The 20,149-nt window shown below is 45.0% G+C and overlaps 1 protein-coding gene across 6 annotated transcripts in view; it reads left to right on the top strand.

The window, feature by feature from the left end:
- alms1 (ALMS1 centrosome and basal body associated protein) overlaps positions 1-20,149 on the top strand; it is a 53,512-nt gene that overhangs the window by 241 nt on the left and 33,122 nt on the right. The window contains exons 1-8 of one of the 6 annotated variants that reach the window (XM_048598495.1): positions 56-437; positions 590-768; positions 4,972-5,109; positions 7,376-7,580; positions 11,129-11,255; positions 12,345-14,487; positions 17,301-17,445; positions 18,718-19,971. In XM_048598495.1, coding sequence (XP_048454452.1) covers positions 7,427-7,580; positions 11,129-11,255; positions 12,345-14,487; positions 17,301-17,445; positions 18,718-19,971 — 3,823 coding nt within the window. In that variant the 5' untranslated portion in view covers positions 56-437; positions 590-768; positions 4,972-5,109; positions 7,376-7,426. Of the gene's footprint in view, positions 1-55; positions 769-4,971; positions 5,110-7,375; positions 7,581-11,128; positions 11,256-12,344; positions 14,488-17,300; positions 17,446-18,717; positions 19,972-20,149 lie in introns of those variants that run through there. The other 5 variants (XM_048598490.1, XM_048598485.1, XM_048598472.1 and 2 more) reach the window with 5 other exon arrangements.

Here is a 20,149-nt window from a genome sequence, read left to right as displayed (position 1 = left end):
CGGCTGCCCCCCTCAGTCCGGGCCCGATCCGCCACTGCAGCCTCGGCCTTTCCTGCAGCAGCTGCCCCCCATTGAAGCTCTTTCCTCCCAGAGCTCCGTGAGGAGAAACTTTTTGAGTCGGAATTCTCTCGGGTGAAGGTCAAAGATCCCATGGCAAGAATATGAAACTTCGGGGCGTTCTCCCCATCGTCATTGATGTTCATTCCACTGTCAACGTCCGAATGAAATAGATTATCTGGTCGTTATCATTTTACTGCTTGTGGGATCTTGCTGTGCACATCCTGACGACTGTATCTCTGAAATTACAGTCAAGACTACATCTGAAAAGTATTTAATTGGCTGTAAAGTTTGCGAAAGGCACTGTGTGTCGTTGTTTAGGAGCAATGACTCCTTGGTGAAAGTGAATATGGAACTGCAGCATCTAGACCTTCCTCAGGGTTTGTTTTATTGCTGTAACTCTCCCTTTATTGCTTTACACTAAGGACGCATTATTTGTGAACCAAGAGCACTTTAAAATCAAGACAAACAAGTGTTTGGGAATCTGCAGTGTAGCCTTAATTTCACACAAAGTTACCTTCTCTCCCTACAGGTAGCCGCTCTGTCAATGTTGCATTTCATATGCTTGTTGGCTGGTGAATGTTGATGAACCTAAATAGACTGTGCTGCATTCTCGTGAATTACATGGGCTACAGGAATTATCCTGATTAAATTACTGTCTTGTCTCTGATGGTCTGCTTTCCATTAGTCTGTACTTAAGTTCCTTTGAAGGTAATTGTAGCTACAATGTATTGGTGTTGCATCTGTCAATTCAGTGTTTCAGTGGAAGTCAGTGTTACAGCAGAGCTCTGTGAAAGTAGTGTCAGTAGAAATGCGAACTGGCATTCCAGTCATGGGACAGCTAGCTGAGAAGAACTTTCATGTCATTGTCCCCAACTTGTTCTGGACCTGCCTCACAGATACAGATCATCAGCAGCCTGTATCACATTGTTAAGTGTGAGTATGTTAATCTAAACAGTGATTGCCAAAGGGCTTGATTACCCACTGTGTGCAGTGCTTAATCCTGTTTTCCTTTGACAACATCACCAAGGGAACTTAAAATTTGACATGTAGCTTCTCCTAACTTTTACAAACTTATGAGCAAGAAACTGATGGAAACTACAGAAAACCTAACTGACTGTGGTGTAATACAGCCCAGGGGCCTTACCTGATTCTTACTCAGAGCTCTGCAAATTTTTTCCCTTCAAATATATATATTCAATTCATTATTGAATTTTGCTGTTAAAATCTTAGAATTCTTTGAGGAGATAGCATAAGAACGTAAGTAATAGGAGTAGGAGTAGGCCATCAGGCCCATCGAACCTGCTCCACCATTCAATAAGATCATGGCTGATCTTTTCGTGAACTCACTCCACTTACCTGCCCGCTCAACATAACCCTGAATTCCTTTTACAGTTCAAAAATCTTATTTAAAAATATTCAATGAGGTAGCCTTAACTGCTTCACTGGGCAGGGAATTCTGCAGATTCACAACCCTTTGGGGGAAGAAGGTCTTCCTCAACTTAGTCCTAAATCTGCTCCCTCTTATTTTGAGGCTATGCCCCCTAGTTCTAGTTTCGCCTACCAGTGGAAACAACCTCCCTGCTTCTCTCTTATCTATGCCCTTCATAATTTTATTTGGTCCTATAAGTTCCCATCCCCATTCTTCTGAATTTTAATGAGTATAGTCCCAGTCTGTTCAATCTCTCCTCATAAGCCAACCCTCTCAATTCTGAAATCAACCTAGTGACTCTCCGCTGCACCCCTTCCAGTGCCTTTTCTCAAGTAAGGAGACCAAAACTGTACACAGTACTCCATGCGCAGCCTTGCCAGCACCCTCTGCAACTTCTTAATGACCTGATACACCTGCACACCACCTGTTTGTGATTCATGCACAAGGACACCCAGATCCTTCTGCAGAACAACATGTTGCAATTTTTCACCATTTAAATAACAGTCCATTTTGGTGTTACTCCTACCAAAATGGATGACGTCACATTTACCAACACTGTACTCTATATGCCAGACCCTTGCCCACTCATTTAACCTATCTCTATCACTCTGCAGACTTTTAGTGTACTCTGCACGCTTTGCTCGACCACTCATCTTAGTGTCATCTGCGAACTTCACACTACACTTGATCCCAAACTTTAAATCATCCATGTAAATTATAAACAATTGCTGTCCCAACACTGAACCCTGAGGCACACCACTAACCACTGATCGCCAACCAGAAGAACACTCATTTATCCCCACTCTTTACTTGGTGCCAATCTTCTATCCATGCTAATACATTACCCGTTTAAAAACAGATCAGGTGGGTGAGTGCTCTCTCTCTCCAGATATTGCCTGATCCCTTGGGTCTTTACTCCAGCACTTTTGATTTTTTTTGCTACAATATAGGGGTAGAATCATATAATCCCTACAGCATGGAAGCAGCCCATTCGGCTTATTGAGTCTGCACCGACCCTCCGAACAGCATCCCACCCAGACCGACCCCCCCCCTTCAAGCCTATCCCTATAACCCTGCATTTCCCATGTCTAATCTGCCTAGCTTGCTTACCCCTTGACACTGTGGGCAATTTAACGTGGCCAATCCACCTAACCTGCACATCTTTGGACTGTGGAAGCACCTGGAGGAAACCCATGCAGACACGGACAGAATGTGCAAACTCCACACAGACAGTCGCCCGAGACTGGAATCGAACCCAGGTACCTGGTGCTGTGAGGCAGCAGTGCTGACCACTGAGCCACCATAATGAGCAAATTAAACGAAGAAGAGCCAGAACATGTTATCCAGTTGGATTTCCAGAAGGCCTGTGATAAAGTGTAGCACAGGAGTCTGCTAAATAAGATAGCTGATGGTGTTAGGGACAAACTAATGGCATGAACAGAGGAATGACTGACTGGCAGAAGCAGAGAGTTGGGATAAAGGAGATTTTTTTCAGGATGGTAGCCTTGTAGAGTTCTGCGGGGTTCATTGTTGGGACCACAACTATTCATGTAATTCATTAATAATCTGGATAAAGGAACTGAAGGTACTGTTGCTATGTTTGGAGATGATGTGAAGATTGGTGGAGGGACAGCTAGTGTTGAGGAAGCAGGGAGGCTGCAGAAGAACTTGAACATGCTGGTCGGGAGGGCAAAGATGTAGCAGATGGAATACCATTTGGGAAAATGTGAGGCAATAGGAAGAACAAAGGTTACGCTATTTTCTAAATGACAAAACACTTTGGAAATCTGAAGTGCAAAGTCCGAGTTGAGGATCCTGTTAAAGTTGGCAGGCAGATTCAGGTGGCAGTTAGGAAGGCAAATGCAGTGTTCACACTCATTTTGAGAGGGCTAGAATACAAGAGCAGAGATTACTGCTGAGGCTGTGTAAGGCTCTGATTACACCGCTTTTGGAATATTGTGAGCAGTTTTGGGCCCCGTATCTAAGGAAAGATTTGCTAGCCTTGGAGGGCATCCAGAGGAGATTTACAAGAATGATCCTGGGATGAAGTGCTTGTCGTATGAGGAGCGGTTGAAAACTTTTGGTCTGTAAGTGATAGAGTTTAGAAGGATTGGATGGGGAGGGTTGGTGGTTTTAATTGAAACTTACAGAATACTGAGAAACCTGGATAGAGTGGACATGGAGAAGATATTTCCACTAGTAGGAAAGCGACCCGGAGCACTGATTCAGGGTGAAAGCACAACCCTTTAGAACTGAGAAGAGGAGGAATTTCTTCAGCCACAGGGTGGTGACTCTGTGGAACTGATTGCTGAGGAAAGCTGTGGAGGCCAAGTCATTGAATGTATTTAAGACAGAGATGGATAGGTTCTTGATTGGTAAAGGGATCAAGAATTGTAGGCTGAAGGCAGGAGAAACATGGAGAGATTTGGATGTGTCTTCACAAAATTTAGGAAACAGAAGAAAGTTTCAGGGAGAATGCTGAAAAGATTTGCAAGAATGGTTCCGGAAATAGAGACTTCAGTTTCACACTTCATATTTTACATTTTTTTGGAGAACTTATGTTTTGAAGAATTGTGGAAAAATTGATTTATTTTAAGTTTTTTGCAAATACAAGAACTTCTCCAAACCAGTCACTGTTTAAACAGGTCCAAGTAGGGTGTACAGCAACCAAACTATTATCATCAGTCATGTCCTTTCCGGAAGGCCATATTTTAAGAAATCTCCAATGTCTATAATTTTTCAACAACCTCTTTTAAATAAGTAATTTCAAGTATTTCCACAAAACTCAAAATAAATCAATTTTTCCACAATCCTTCAAAACTTAAGTTCTTCAAGAACTGTAAAATATGAAGTGTGAAATTGAAGTCTTTTTCCTGGAACCATTTGATTTGTTTTATTTTTCTGCACCCTCTCTGAAATTTTCTCCTGTTTCCTAAATTGTGTGAATACATGTCCAAATCTCCCCATGTTTGCATTTCCTAATAAATTATAACATTTGGTTTATTCTTCCTATTAGAATGCAACTCTTTTCTACTGTAAATTTCATTTCCTTGTGTATGCCCATTCCCCAAGAATCAACTCCATTCCCCAAGAATCTACTCCATTTCCAAGCTTTTTACAAAGATCACAGACTTTCAACTGAAAAGTCAGAAAAAACAGTTGAAGGGATACATTTTACCATATTTTGTGAAATATGTAATTCAATCAGAACTTTTAAAAAATGCAGTATAAATCTATTTTGGACGTTTGTAATTTCAATCACTCAGAAACAGAAAGGTGGATGAAGAAAATGTTCAGAATACACTGAGAAACGTTCATGGGCAAACTACTCTACAATGATGTTAACTTTAAAAATGCTGATGTACAAGTTTATGACTTGAAAATGTTGGACACAAAATCCGGGACAAAATGTGACAATAGAAGGTTGTGACGCTTACTGACTGCCACAGTTTTTCACAGTTGCAACATGTTGTCTCTTGTAGGTGATAGCGACAACACCACCACTGACCTGTAGCACGGAGGAACAGGTCAGTCAGGATAGTAGCCCTGAAAGTGGGACCCACCTGTCCAATGTGAGTGGTTACTCATTAGGAAAGGCTATTGTCCAGAGAGCAAAGCAGGTAATACCATAGGGAAGGAACTGGCTGAATGTTGGAGTCAATGATGAGGAATCTCTGAGAGAGTTATATCCTATGCAGCAGAGTGCTCTGCAATATGTAAGGCTTGCACAAACAGCTTTCTCATTTTTCTTTCTTGTTCTTGAGAATTGAGCGTTGGTGCTCAGCTCAGCATTTTTGCCTATTTCTAATTGTCCTGGAGACAATGGTGGTGAGCTGTCTCCTTAACAGCTGTACTTTGTACAGTGCAGTACACCCGCAGTACTACTGGAAGGCCATTCCAGGAGTTTGACCCAGCGGCAGTGAAAGAATGGTGAAGACATTCCAGTGAAACTGAGCATGATACAATCAGCTCCTTCTGGGGATATGGGCATTGCTAGCAAGCACTTAGTGCCCCAACCTGTTGCTTTTGAGTTAATGGTGTTGGGCACTTTCTTGAATGTCCCTTTGAATGTGCTATGCAGTGCTGATTTGTAGTCGGTTTGATAAGACTGAGAGTCTTGCGACAACACCGTACAGTTAACAATGTTAAAATGAGACTGGAGTCTTATATAGGCCTGACTGGGTAAGGATCACAGCTTTTTATTTCCAAATCTGTTATAACTGTGTTTAATTTCTCAAACTAGCGTTAGAACTGTCATTCCAGGCCTCTTTGTTAACAGTTTGTTAGGAACCGAGGATTTGGGAGCAGGTTGAGACCATGTGGCCTTTCAGTCTGCTCCGTCATTTAGTAAGATTATGGCTGATCTGATTGTGGCCTCAACTCTACATTCCTGTCTGTTTTCCATAACTCTCAGATCCCTCTGTATCAAAAATTTATCCAACTCAGTTGAATTCAATGATAATGTGGTTGACCATCCCTAATTAAGTTTTAGAAAGTGGTGGTGGTACTTCTTGAACCACTCGATATGCCATCAGTTTATTGAGGAACCTTGAGATGTCAGTGCTATTCAGTTGATTGTACTCTTGCCTCTCGGTTTAGGAGGAGGCCATTCAATGGTATAATGGCTGATCTGGGCCTGCAGTGCACTGATCCACTTTCAATCCATACCCTTGCCTAACAAAGAAAAATCTATCAAATTCAGTTTTGAAATTTTCAATGGGCCTCCAGCCTGCACACCTTTTTGGAGATAGATTTTCATATTCCCATGACCCGTTATAGAACAAAGAACAAAGAAAATTACAGCACAGGAACAGGCCCTTCGGCCCTCCAAGCCTGCGCCAATCCAGATGCTCTATCTAAACCTGTCACCTATTTTTCAAGGATCTGTATCCCTCTGCTCCCTGCCCATTCATGTATCTGTCTAGATACATCTTAAATGGTGCTATCGTGCCCACCTCTACCACCTCTGCTGGCAACGCGTTCCAGGCACCCACCACCCTCTGCATAAAGAACTTTCCATGCATATCTCCCTTAAACATTTCCCCTCTCACCTTGAAATCGTGACCCCTAGTAACTGAGTCCCCCACTCTGGGGAAAAAGCTTCTTGCTGTCCACCTTGTTTATACCTCTCATGATTTTGTAGACCTCAATCAGGTCCCCCCTCAACCTCCGTCTTTCTAATGTAAATAATCCTAATCTACTCAACCTCTCTTCATAGCTAGCGCCCTCCACACCAGGCAACATCCTGGTGAACCTCCTCTGCACCCTCTCCAAAGCATCCACATCCTTTTGGTAATGTGGCGACCAGAACTGTACGCAGTATTCCAAATGTGGTCGAAAGTCCGATACAACTGTAACATGACCTGCCAACTCTTGTACTCAATACCCCGTCCGATGAATGAAAGCCTGCTGTATGCCTTCTTGACCACTCTATCCACCTGCGTTGCCACCTTCAGGGTACAATGGACCTGAACACCCAGATCTCTGCATCAATTTTCCCCAGGGCTTTTCCATTTACCATATAGCTTGCTCTTGTTTTGTGTGGAAGTCCTTCCTAACGTCATTCTGAAACTGCTGACATTTAATTTTAACGTTGTACCACCTGGTTCCAGCCTCCTCCTCCAAAATGGCAGAGCTTCTGTCTGTTCCATCAAATTGTTTCATCGTCTTAAACACTTCAATTAGATCAGCCCGTATTCTTTTGTGTTTGCAGTGAGCTGGGGGTGATTACCTACCCCAACGTTGATGCATCACATGATCCAGAGTGACATTCAGGTTCTTGAGCACAGTTTAAGTCATTGAGCTTTGGTGGGGACCCCTCCTCTGTTTGAATCATACCTTGCCCAAAGAAAAAGTCACATGTTGTGCCCTCTGTTTTGTTCATAGGGCAATGATTCAGGGTCCCAGCTGCAGGCAGCAGGAGCAGATATCAGGGGAATGACTTCAGTGTCTGTTTCCCAGTTGCTACTGACTGGTGCTCAGTGCCAACAGAGCTTTGAGGAGTTCCCCACCATAGAGGAAGGGACTATCACTGTGACTGAAGAATCGATGAGTATGCAGAGGGACTTCAGGGAGCACCAACCCAGTCTTGGTAAGAGACCCAGTGATAAAGACATGGGCACACCCCTGCTTTTGGCTCCTGCTCGCTGATAAGGTTACTGTCGTGGGTAGAGTACACTTTTGCATGAAACTACATTTTTTTCACTACAGATTTTAAAATGGGTATGTAAAGGCAGAAGAAGACAGATGTTATACTTGAGAAGGACTAGGAACTACTGATTGGGATAAACATCATGTTAAGATCCCTGTGGTGACCAAAAGAACCACATTTGCCAAAGAATGCAAATGTGAGAACAAATGGACAATATCAATTGTTTATGACTTACATTTAACAACCAAACCAAAGTCAACATAAGCTAGACACAAACTGAAAGACCGATAATGCTCACTATGCAAATTGCACGTTAAACAGCAGGAGCAATGGCTGTAGATTTCAGAGACATCCTTGGCAGGTCCACGCAGCTTGTGTGGCACCAACCTCAGCCAGAAAGCCCTTCAAAGGCTGGCGCATGCTTTCCAGGACTTTATTGCCCTGCTCGCAATTCTCTCCACCTGCCAGTTTCAGTTTGACTCAAAACTTCAGTCACAACCGAGTCCATTGTATGGCCAGTTCGGTCAATCAGTTTCTTTAAAATAACTGAGATAGCAGCCTTTTGTTTGGAGATTACCGGTCCTGGATTCAGCCTTTGTATTCTTTTCTGGTTGTGTTACATATTCTCATCCTCTGAGCTCCAAAAGCTCTTTGTTAAACTGCTTTTAGTTCCAGTTAAGAGTCTGATTCAAAAATACAAGCTTCGAAATCATGGCCCAGTGCATCCAACAAAATATTCAAGAAGCTATCTCTAGAAAGAACACCTCGCACACTGTTCCCCTACTAGCCCCACAAGTTGGATTTGCACAAAGTAGAGAAGAGGACATTTTCAGAAGCTTAACATCTCTGAAATGGATAACTCACTATGAAATCTAAGAGAAGCAAGTGAAAAACAGAGACTACTCTCCCTATCATTTTTCCAATCCTCTCTGATTCAAGGTGCCATGCCAGAGGAGTTGAGACATCATGTTGATGTTGTACAGGATATTGGTGAGGCAGCTTCTGCAGTATTGTGTACAGTTTTAGTCGCCCTGATATAGGAAAGATATTATTAAATTGGAGAGGGTTCAGAAAAGATTTACCAGGATGTTGCCAGGAATGGAGGGTTTGAGTTATAAGGAGAGGCTTGATAGGCTGGGATGTTTTTCATTGGAGCATAGAAGGTTGAGGGATGATCTCATAGAAGTTTATAAAATCATGAGGGACGTAAACAAAGTGATAGCAAAGGTCTTTTCCCTAGGGTAGGGGAGTTCAAAACTAGAGGGCATATTTTTAAGGTGAGAGGAGAAAGATTTAAAAAGACCTGAGGGGCAACTTCTTCACACAGAGGGTGGCTCATATGTGGAATGAACTTCCAGAGGAAGTTGCGGATGCAGGGACAGTTACAATATTTAAAAGACATTTGGACAGGTACATCATTAAGAAAGGTTTAGAGGCCAAATGCAGGCAAGTGGGACTAGTTTAGCTTGGGAAACTTGGTGGGCATCGGCGAGTTAGACCAAAGGGTCTGTGTCTGAGCTGTATGACTCTATGACTGGCTAATGTTCAGTATGTTATTTCAAAAGAGGGGAAGAGATTGACCACCTAACTCAAAACTACTCAGCCTAACCTTGTGATAGACGAATCATTGTTTAAAAACTCATGTGGGGCAATATTCAGCCTCTCTGAGAGATGTCAAGGGCAATCAGTGTGGATTTGTGAAGAGAACATTGTGACTGACTAATGATGAAAATTTTTGAGGCAGTATCAAGGAGGGCCAATAAGGATAGCACATTTCAGTCGTCTAAAAGCATTTTAGCAAGATTTTTGACAATGTCCCTCATAATTGACAGAATGTTAAGAACACATCAGATCTTTAGGTAAAGTGGTAAATTGGATCCAAAATTGGTTCAAGTGGCAGAAGGTCAAAGGTACTGATTGAAGGGTGCTGTGTGACTGGATGGTGGGTTCTGTTGAGGTTCTTCAGAGCTGGGTCCTTCATTGTTCTTTGTTCATGTCAATGGTTTGAACTTGAATGGAGAGGACATGATAAGGATGTTTTGCAGATGATATTAAAAATTGACTGTTTGATCACAATAAATTAGATGTAGACTGCAGGCAGACAGTATGTGGAATTCGATTTGGAGAAGTGTGAACCGATGTACTTAGAGAGGCAAGGGATTACCCAATAAACAGTGGGATAGTGGCATAGTGTGGATAGGGAAACACGGATAGGGAGGCACGGTGGCTCAGTGGTTAGCATTGCTGCCTCACAACACCAGGGCCCTGGGTTCGATTCCAATCTTAGGCAGCTGTCTGTGTGGTGTTTAAACGTTCTCGCCATGTCAGGGTGGGTTCCCTCCGGGTGCACTGGTTTCCTCCCACAGCCCAAAGATGTGCAGGTTAGTGGATTGGCTATGCTAATTGCCCTGTAGTGTCCAGGGATGTGCAGGCTAGGTGGGCGTGGTAAATGCAAGGTTACAGGGATAGGGTAGGTCTGTGTGGGATGCTGTTCAGAGGGTCAGCGTGGACTTGATGAGCCGAATGGCATGCTTCTACACTGTAGGGATTCTGGTGAGAATTGTAGAGCAACAGAGACATTTAGGAATGCATGTTCACAGATCCCTGAAGGTAGCAGAACAGGTTGATGAAGCGCATAAGAAATTCTTTCCTTTATTGGAACATAGGCCTAGAATATAAAAGCAGGGAAATTTTAGAACTGTTGAAAGTATTATCATGTTGCACTTGGGAAACTGCATTGATACTTGAGCCCTGTTACTCCTGGGGCTGTTAAAGATTGAAATCAAATTGTTCCGTGTTTCCTAGTTTGACTGTCTGGGGGACTCGGCATTCTGTCTGTAGGTGAAACTTGCTCTGCACACCCACAGTGCCACCAGGGCATCTTAGGCATCTTCCCCCAGTGCTTGAACACGGTAGCAGTGTAAACACAACTCACAATGAGTTCCAGTAACTTGTTGTAAAAGTGCAACATCTCCTTGCACAGTCCTTGGTTTAAAACCAAGATTTTGGATCACAATGCAAAATAAAGAAAAACAAAAACACAGCAGAAAAGCAAATGCTGTTCGAGAATGTTTGGAACACTGAGCAGATCTGGCAGCAGTTATGGAAGGGAAAAAAAGCACAGTTAACCTTTCAGGTGTGTGACTGACAGAATTCATCAGTACTGTATATATGTGACCGATATGTACTGTTTGTATGTGGCCAAAGCTCCGTGACCTCTGAGAAGAAGTGAAAAACCCATACTAATCTTTGTAGGTGTTCCAAGTATTTGAAAAATTTCTCTCTGACCCCCTTAGACATTCAATATGAGTCCAGGAGGCAACTCAAAATTCCTTCAAGGAAATGGTGCTGAGTGTGACAAGGCTGATTTAATCTGGCCTCACAAAGGCCCTGAAGGTTTTTGAATGATTTTTCATGAGGGGTGCTACATCTGTGAATAATCATTTCAGTTGAGAATGCTGACAGGGCAATGTTGCTTTTCACAACAGAGCTGCAGGGAAGCGGATTGTCTTCAGCTCCTCCGTTTTTGAACTCCTACCCCAGTCAGAATCAGGAAGAGGGAAAACTTTCCCACATGATCTTTCATCGCTCTCCAATGGAGTTTGCCCCGCTGAGGTAAGGTGTTTGCTCTGAAACTCTGCATTTTTGTTAGTGTAAAAATCTATTTCTTAACTAAGAAGAAAGCCAGAACGAGTTTACTTGTCTGGAGAAGGGCATGGGCAGTTGGCATAGGCTAGTTGATTTCAGACAGCAGATCAGAATCACTCAGCATAAAGTCACGATATTGTTTCTGCAGAAATGTGCGGCATCTATGTGTGATGAAACATAGAATATAGGTACAGATGTAGGCTATTTGGCCCTTTGAGCTTGCTCCACCATTCAATAAGTTATAATGGCTGATCATCCAGCACAGAACCTTGTTTCTGCTTTCTTGTCATGTCCTTTGATCCATTTAGCTTCTGATCCCTTTGATCCATTGTGCTCCAATCCTCTTGCAATAGAGCCCACATGTTGCTTAGTTCCAGAATTTCTTGCTGTGCTTGTCTGTTAACTTCCTTCACTCCTCGTATGAGTGTACACGTCTTTCTGAGCAGCAATGTTTAAACATTGCGGACGTCTTACAAGATGTTTGCCTTTTCTATTCTCACTTCCAAAGTCAACAATTTCACACTCCACCCCCCCCCCCCCGCCTCAAAAAGTGTTGATCCTCCACCGGCTTCATCATTCTTCAGATTCCTGACCAACTTTGAAATACCCCTGATTGCATACTGTCTGCTCTTGTCCTCAGCTCCTTCATTCCTCCTGCTTCTTTGATTGTTCCCAGGCTGGTTCAGCTTCAGATGTAAACTGCCTGTTGCAAAGCTGCTTGAAAACTCATGAAGCGTTGTGGTGAAGAAACACACAGATGAACCCGAAAAAGAAATAAAACCTTGTAATCTGTCCCAAGGTAGCCCATCTGGGGTGTCCCAGATAAAGACTACACTATGTGCAAAGTGCACATTGGAACAGTAGTGGGGAGCTTTGGGGAGCAAATATAAAAAGTGACCTGTTCCCCTTCAGCACGGTGCACTCACCATATCATGTCTGAACCCAGTCATGTACATTGGCATTTCCTGAAAGAAGACCGTTCTATTTAAACTCACCCAACCAACACAATCTGTTGCCCCAGTGAGACTCACCAATTTCTATTCTGTTCAATTTCAGGGGGAGCCCTAACTTATCTGGAGTATTGAGTGAGGGATACACCAGAGCCTTCCAAGGCAACAGCTTCCAGGAGATGGTAATACCCGAACCTTCTGCAGACTGTGAGAGAAGCAGCCCCTCTCTGTCACAGCACGTGCTTGGACACAGCAGCAGTGGGGGTTCCCTGTCACAACATTCCCTGACACTCCCCAGCCCAAGGTGGTCAGAGGCGACAGAAGACGAAGACTTCACTCGAGCAGAAAAGTACATTGGTGACCAGCGCTTCATGGAGCTTCCTAGCATCATGCCATCCATCAAAAGTGATGGATGCCAGCCACCATCAAGTGGAATATACAGAGCCCCTCTCTCTGAACACAAGTTACCTCTGGGTGGAGAGTTGCCTGCTCCCCAGGTGCTGGAGGAGGCTGTTGAAATGGCCGGCAGCTCTGGCTCTAGGAGAGCAGCCGAATTGATTGGGCCCCTTATTGATAACCAGAGGAGCAGCTTGGTGGCTGCAGAGGCTGTTAAACATGGTATTACAGCTCTTGAAAAGGAATGGGAGCCGAATGCCACTGAGCAGCCACCCCTGAATCCCGAGTCAGCTCTCGATTCTCGAGAATGCTCCAGCCCGGAGCACGCCGTGCCACATGAGCAGCCAACCCTGCCTGACCCCAGCACCGCCTGTCCAAATCCTCTTGGAAATGGGAACTTGGCTGCTTCAGACCCAGGCAGGCCAGAGGTTTCTCACACCTTGCTCTGTTCACAAGGGCGTCAGGTGAGCAAGACCAGTCAAACAACTTGCTCTGAAGCAGGTTTGGAACGTCAACCAACTCCTTCCTCTTTATCTGCTCCGTCCAATGGCTTCACGTCAGGAGCTGGACCAGTGACTGCCTGCATGGAGCCCACCACCTCGTCCAGTGGGAAGGTTGATACTGTCATTGAAGTCAAGGCCACAAGGAGTACGGACAGCAAGAGTGATGGAACAGCACTGTCTGGCTACAGCATAGAGCGGGAGCAGAAAGACAGTGAGCTCTCTCCCACTGTGTGTCCAGCAAATGTCACCGATTCCTCTTTCCTCGCCTCTTTAGCTGACCCCGTCTGTCAGTCCACGCCAGCTGTTCCTTTGAACGCATCAGCCAAGGGCCTTGCTCAGTTGGGTCAGGCAAGGCGAGTGGCCAGTCGCCTCCTAGAAGGCCAGGCCCCTGCGGCTGGCATCTCCAAGGTTTCGGTGGAACCCTCATTTGGCAAGAAGGATTTGACCAAGGCCAGTCAAAACACTGCTGCCTCCTCCACCAGGCAGGCCTGCCCGGGTGTCCTGCAGTCCATGCCTCCCCTGAGCTACATGGAGAAAGTTGGGGCTTGGGACATGCACTGTTGCCCAGGTGGCAAGCCAAACTTCGACAGCCTAGTGTTACATGGTATAAGAGGCGTGTCTCCCCGACAGCAGGCCTACAGTGCTATTGCCGACTCTCTCAATGACATCCTGTCACGGATCAATGGGGCTCCGGCATCCAGCTCTCCACCAAAGCGGCGTATTGCAGCGACCTTTGGAATTGCCCACCTGCAGACTGACCACCAACAGAGTACCCAGAGAACTGGCCAGAGCACCAGTCGTTTATCAGACACCGGCAGTGACCATCCTGTCAGGCCTGTGAGCCCAGCTGGTTTGAGGAGGATGTCACAACCAGTTGTGAGGAGAGGAAGCCTGGACGATGCCCCTCTCGGTAAAGCTGACTCATCTCATTGCCACCTGAACCGGGACAGAGCGGCTGGCATTCACTCACTTGAGTCCATCAGTACCCTGGCTCAGTGCCTATCATCCCACCATGACGGAGCCAGCCCATCGATGCTGGAGGCCCGTCTGTCTCCCGTCACGACTGAGCAAAGGGAGAGCAGCAGCTCCGGGCAAACTGCAACATCTCCTGGACATGGTGCTGCCTCACCTGGCCCACACCCCTCAAGTGCCACTGTCTGCCCTGAACGATTCAGTGCTGCCTCTCCACAAGATGAGCTCAACCTGCTGGGCAGCTCACAGGAGAGCAGTCGGGCAGGTGTGTCAGGCCACTCACTGACCAGCCTGGAAGTCGATAACTACGTTCCCATCTGGACGCCGTCACGGCTTACGCCAGATGCCAACCAATTCAACGTGGAGGACAGGATACCGGTGGGTAACTCAGCAAAGCAGCCCCTGGCTTTCCATTTCCGATCCGGAATGCAGCCCAATGATCCGTCCTCCTGAAATCAACTCAGAGAGAGTCATAGATCTGTTAGAGCACAGAAACAGACCCATCAGTCTATTGTGTCCGTGCTGATCATCATTCTTATCCCATTGTCCAGCACTGGCCTTTAGCCTTATATTACACTTTAAAATATGCCCCGTTGTTTTGAACTCCCCCAGCCTAGGGAAAAGACCTTTTCTATTCACCTTATCCATGCCCCTCATAAACCTCAATAAGGTCACCCCTGAACCTTCTATGTCTGTGCCCTTCCACAATCAATAACTTGTATTCATAAAACCACAGACCCCTCTACTCTTAAATGCCTTATAGAATATTATCCTTTAAATTTTATAGCCTCTCCTTGATCTTCCTGACGAAATGAAATACTTCATACTTGACAATACTCTGAAAAACATTTTGTCTGCAATTCCACCAGCCTATCCATTTCTCCTGAAATCTATCAATATTCTCAAGATTTCTTCATCTGCAAACTCTGAAATTATTCTCTGCACTGTTAAGTCTAGTGCATTGACGCAGATCAAGAAAAGCAGTGGTCCAAATTACAACCTCTGCAGAACTTCACATACATTCTTCCAGTCTGAAAATAACACAATAGCCACAACTCTGTTTCCTGTCACTCTGTGAACTTGGTTTCCATGTCACTGCTGCCCCTTTCCTTCCATGTGTATTAATTTGCCTGAGAAGCTTGCTGTCAGGCATGTTATCAGATGCCTTTTGCAAGTCTGTGTACACCACATCGACTGCATTACCCGTGTCAATGATGTCCATTACCTTACTGAAAACCTCAAATTAGTTAAACATTATATGCGATTAAGAAATTTGTTGCAGCTTTCCTTAATTAATGTACATTTGCCCAAGTGACTGTCAGTTTTGTAAGAATATCATTTCCAAAAGCCTTCCTTCACTGACGTTAAACTGATGCGCCTGTAATTGCTAGATTTATCTTCACATCTTTTTTTAAACAAGGGTGTGACATTTGCAATTATCCCCTCTAATACTGTGTCTGTCTTTGTAACTGAAATTGTCTGTCAGTAATTGATAATATCTCACATTGACTTAACAGCCTTCTGTTTTTAGGATTGTTCTGTTTAAAGCAGGGAAGGTTAAGGGGAGATTTAATAGAAGTGTTCAAATATTGACGGGATTTTTGAGAGGAAATGACGCAAAATAGTTTCTAATGGGCTCAGATTTAAGGTAGTTGGCAAAAAGTCCAAAGGGGAGATTAGGATTTACATGGTGAGTTGTGGTCTACAATTTAAGGATGGTAACAATGGGGAGTGGACAGGCCCGACATGTTCCCTTTTCTTGAAATGTAGCAGCAACTGTGTAAATAGAAAGTAGCTGTGTCCCTTCATTGAAGGGTCAATAACAAGGGGGCACATTTGGAGTATTGTGTACAGTTCTGGTTGCCACACTACAGGAAAGATGTGGAGGCTTTGGAGAGGGTGCAGTAGAGGTTTACCAGGATGTTGCCTGGATTGGAGTGTATTAGCTGCAAGGAGAGGTTGGACAAACTTGGATTGTTTTTGCTAGAGTGTTGGATCCTGAGGGGTAACCTGAGAGAACTATATCAAATTATGAGGGGCATGAACAGGATGGATAGTCAGAATCTTTTTCCCAAGGTGGAAATGTTAAATACTAGAGTACATAGATTTATGGTGAGAGGGGGAAAGTTTAAAGGAGATATGCGAGATAAGTTTTTACACAGAGGGTGGCAGATGACCAGAACTTGCAGCCAGGGGAGATGGTAGAAGCAGATACTTTTAACAAAGTTTAAGAAATATGAACAGGTAGAGATTAGAGGGGTGCAGGCAGATGGAGTGAGTGTAGAATGACATGGTCTGTACAGAGTTGCTGGACCAAAGGGCCTGTTCCTGTGCTGTACTGTTCTATGTTCTATAACCTTAAGATGAAAGCAAGAATAAGCCAAGTTTTGTGTCACCTGCACATTTTGCAATTGTGCCCTGCACATCCAACTTAAAAATAATTTCACATAAATCAAGAAAGGTAGTGGCCTTAGTTCCGACCCCTGAGAAGCTCCAGCATGTACCCTTCTCGAGTTCAGTTTCTGTTACCTGTCACTTTTGCTGACAAGGCTATTACATAATGTTTTAATCTACAGTTTTTAGAAGTCCATATCCACTGTATCAAGTGCATTTCCCTTCCTGCAACTTGATGGGAAAAACTTTTATCAATTTAGTTCAAAATAAATGGCCCTTAATAAGTGAAAGCAGTCATCTAGACTGTGGTTATAGATTTGAGATAGCGAAGACCCGAGTACAAGTAACTGTCCCAAAATCTCCAAGTAAACTCAGTGTCCACTCCTCCTATGCTGTATTCTATCCATCATTCCTGACCCCAGGAACTCTTCCCACTGGGAGAAACATGGGTATTATGATGCAGTACTTGCATTCACAGACAAGAAAGGCCTATGCCAAATGGATTGCAGTGGTTCAAGAAGGCAACTTGCCAGTACTTTCTCAAGGGCAATTAGGGACGGGCAGTAAATGCTGACCCACATCTCAAGAATGAATGAAAAAAGGCAGGCTCTGGGAAATATTGAGTGAGGGATAATCTTAGACTTGTGATTGTCATGTCTGGCCAGATTCTGGAATGCTGTGTGCCAGTAGGAATCAAAGGGGAAAAGAGGCATTTGCAAATTTATTTTGGGAGGCTGAGGGTGGAGTTGCATTTCATTTATGGCAGTTTCTGACATGTCATGTTTTATGGTTCCCAGATCTATCTTCACAATCTGGGTATTAACCAATCTCCCAGCAGCATACTAGGGTCTAGAGGGCCTTCAAGACAAGTGGATTTTACGCTGATGGAACTGAAAAAAGAGAGGGAGTCAGAGGCAACCAAAGGATTGCAGGATGCAGAAGGTAAGATCCTATATATTACGTGGAGTGACTGCCTATCATCATTGTTGAAGGGAGGGAGGTTAGAATATCTGTGGTCATTGTGGAAGGGAGAGAGATTGGGTTGTCTGCATTCAGTGAGGGAAGAAGGGAGGGAGGGAGACTGAAGTCTCTGGAAGCAGATAATGAGCTATTTCCAGAAATGTTTTGATAAGGTACTACATAAAAGGTTATTGCGCAGGTTAGGAGCTCATGCTACTGGTGTAATGTATTAATGTGGATTGACGATTGGTTAACACAGTCGGGGTTACTGAATCTTTTGCAGGTTGTAAAGACATAACTAGTTGAGTGCCACATGCGATAAGGCCCAAGGTCTCAGTTATTTACCATCTATATTAATGATTTGAAAGAAGGGACAAAGTGTAATGTACAAATTTGCTGAAGATTCAAAAATAGGTGACAGCGTATTGTGGTGAGCAGATGAGAAATCTGCAAGGGATACATTCAGTGAGTGGGCAAAAACCTGGCAGTTGGTGTTCACTGTAGGAAAATGTGAGGTTATGCCCTTCAGTAGGAAGAATTGAAAATGCAAACTATTGTTTGGATGGAGAGAGACTTCAAAAAATGCATTCCAGTGGAACTGGCTATTATTGTACATGAAACACAAAAGGTTAGCATGCAGTTGCAGCGAGTAATGAAGAAACAAATTGGAATTTGGCTTTAATTGCTAGGAAGTTGCAGTTTATAACTTGGAAAGTCTTGTTACAACAGTACAGAGTATTGGTGAGGCTGCGCTTGGTGTACTCTATACAGTTGCGGCCCCTATACTTAAAAACAAAAGGTATACTGAATGGAGGCTGTTCAAAAGAGATTCACAAGGCAGATACCTGGGATGAAGGGGGTTGATTTATCAAGAACAGGGCTTTATTCGCTGTACTTAGAAGAATGAGGGGTGATCACATTCAAACATAGAAGATTCTGAGGGGAAGGTAGGAAGGGTTTCTCCAGCAATTTCGGTTCTTGTTCCACATATCCAGCATTGCCAGTTTTTATGTGATTTAAGATTTTGAGGGGACTTAACAGGGTAGACGCAGAGAGGATGTTTTCTGCTGTAAAGACTATCCAGAGCCATAGGGCACACTCACCTGTCTATAGCCCGAGTAGATTCCTTGCGCTATCCTCACCATTTGCCTCACCACCTATTTTTGTACCATCTACAAACTTGCTGACAGTGTATTTACTGCCTTCATTATAGTTTCTTAATGTTGTTCCTTGATGTCCTTCTTTAAATTACAGGGCTATCTGCGCTGGATCCTGTTTCGTGCTGCAACTTTAGTTCTGATGGTCTGACCCACAGCACGTCCATTCCAGTACACTCTGACCGAGGGCCAGACACTCTAATCAGTACTGAGCAGTCACCAGGAGCTGCCCGGGAAGTTGTCACAGACCCAGGCGGCAGCCGGTGCAGCTCCTTGCATCCTCCCACCAGCAGGCGCCTGGACTTCTCCAACCAACACCCAGCTCTCGTGATGCCAGTCCTGGAGGACTCGGCCAGAGGAGAAAACCTAACCAGCCTTCAGAAAGCACCACCAAGCCCGAGTTCTGAGTCTGTTTCCAGAAGAGTTGAACGGCTTTTAAGTGAATTTGAAAGTGCCCCCGATGCTGTGGTCCGTGATCCTGCACCATTCAGTCCTTCCCACTCAGGAGGGGAGTTGCCCGCTGTATCTCCCACGGAGGCTGGTGTACAGATGATCAGGGAGGGGGCGGGACCCATCCCTCCTCCCACTGAGAGCAGGACGCTCCCTTGCCCATACCGTGACCACCTTCCATGGCGTGAGGATCAATCCATTGGGTTGAAGACCCTCAGGGAGATCCGTGAGCTGCTGGGCGATACGGCAGTGTCTGTGACCAGCCAGCAAGGCTCCTTGTCTGCAGAGGTTCCTGCAGAGAGGCCGGGCTCTAATGAGCATGAGGCAGTGACCTTGTTGAATGTAGGTGATGGTGAATTCTTATCTCAGTGGGCAACCACAGTCCCACAGTCCAAGAGCCCATTGGGAGAGGGACCTGGGACAGGACTGGGTAAAGTCCACAAGACACCTGCCACCGTCTGGCACACCAGCAGCATCACTGAGCGACTGTCGGAGAAGGGAGAGTGTGAAGAACTTCTCGGTAGACGAGCTGTAACTGCAGGTGGAGAAAGGTTGACACAGCCAGCTTCCACCAGCCATGCAGGCAGAGCCGAACCTGAAGGGTGTAGCGGGGTGACTGCAGGCAGCTCAGGCACTGTGCCATCAGGACAGGGCTCTGGAAGCTCCTTGACCCCCAACACACTGACTACCCCTGAACAGGCAGCACCGTCAGCGACTCCCCAACTCCCGAGTCAGCCCTGGGCACTCATCAAAGACAGCAGGACAGGAGGAGGCCAAGAGGAGGACAACACAACAGATCCACTAGCTGCAAGGGTGGCTAAACTACTCCAGGGCCAGAGATCTACAAGACAAGAAAGTCATTCCACCAGAGCAGGAAATAAACAAAAAGACGGGGCACAAGGTGAGAGAATCAGCAAGCAGCCTCAGAGATCCTCATATCCACTGCCTGTTCTGTTATCATTAACAATGAGAAGGCTTCACTGGGAGTGTTTGATGGGGACAGTATAGAGAGAGCTTTACTCTGTATCTAACCCTGTGCTGTCCCTGTCCTGGGAGTGTTTGATGGGGACAGTGTAGAG

The sequence above is a fragment of the Rhincodon typus genome, chromosome 1 (genome assembly GCF_021869965.1).
Source record: "Rhincodon typus isolate 14 chromosome 1, sRhiTyp1.1, whole genome shotgun sequence".
In the NCBI taxonomy this organism is placed as follows: domain Eukaryota; kingdom Metazoa; phylum Chordata; class Chondrichthyes; order Orectolobiformes; family Rhincodontidae; genus Rhincodon; species Rhincodon typus.
The sequence above is the reverse complement of the archived record's forward strand: the minus strand, read 5'-3'. Positions and strand labels throughout refer to the sequence as shown.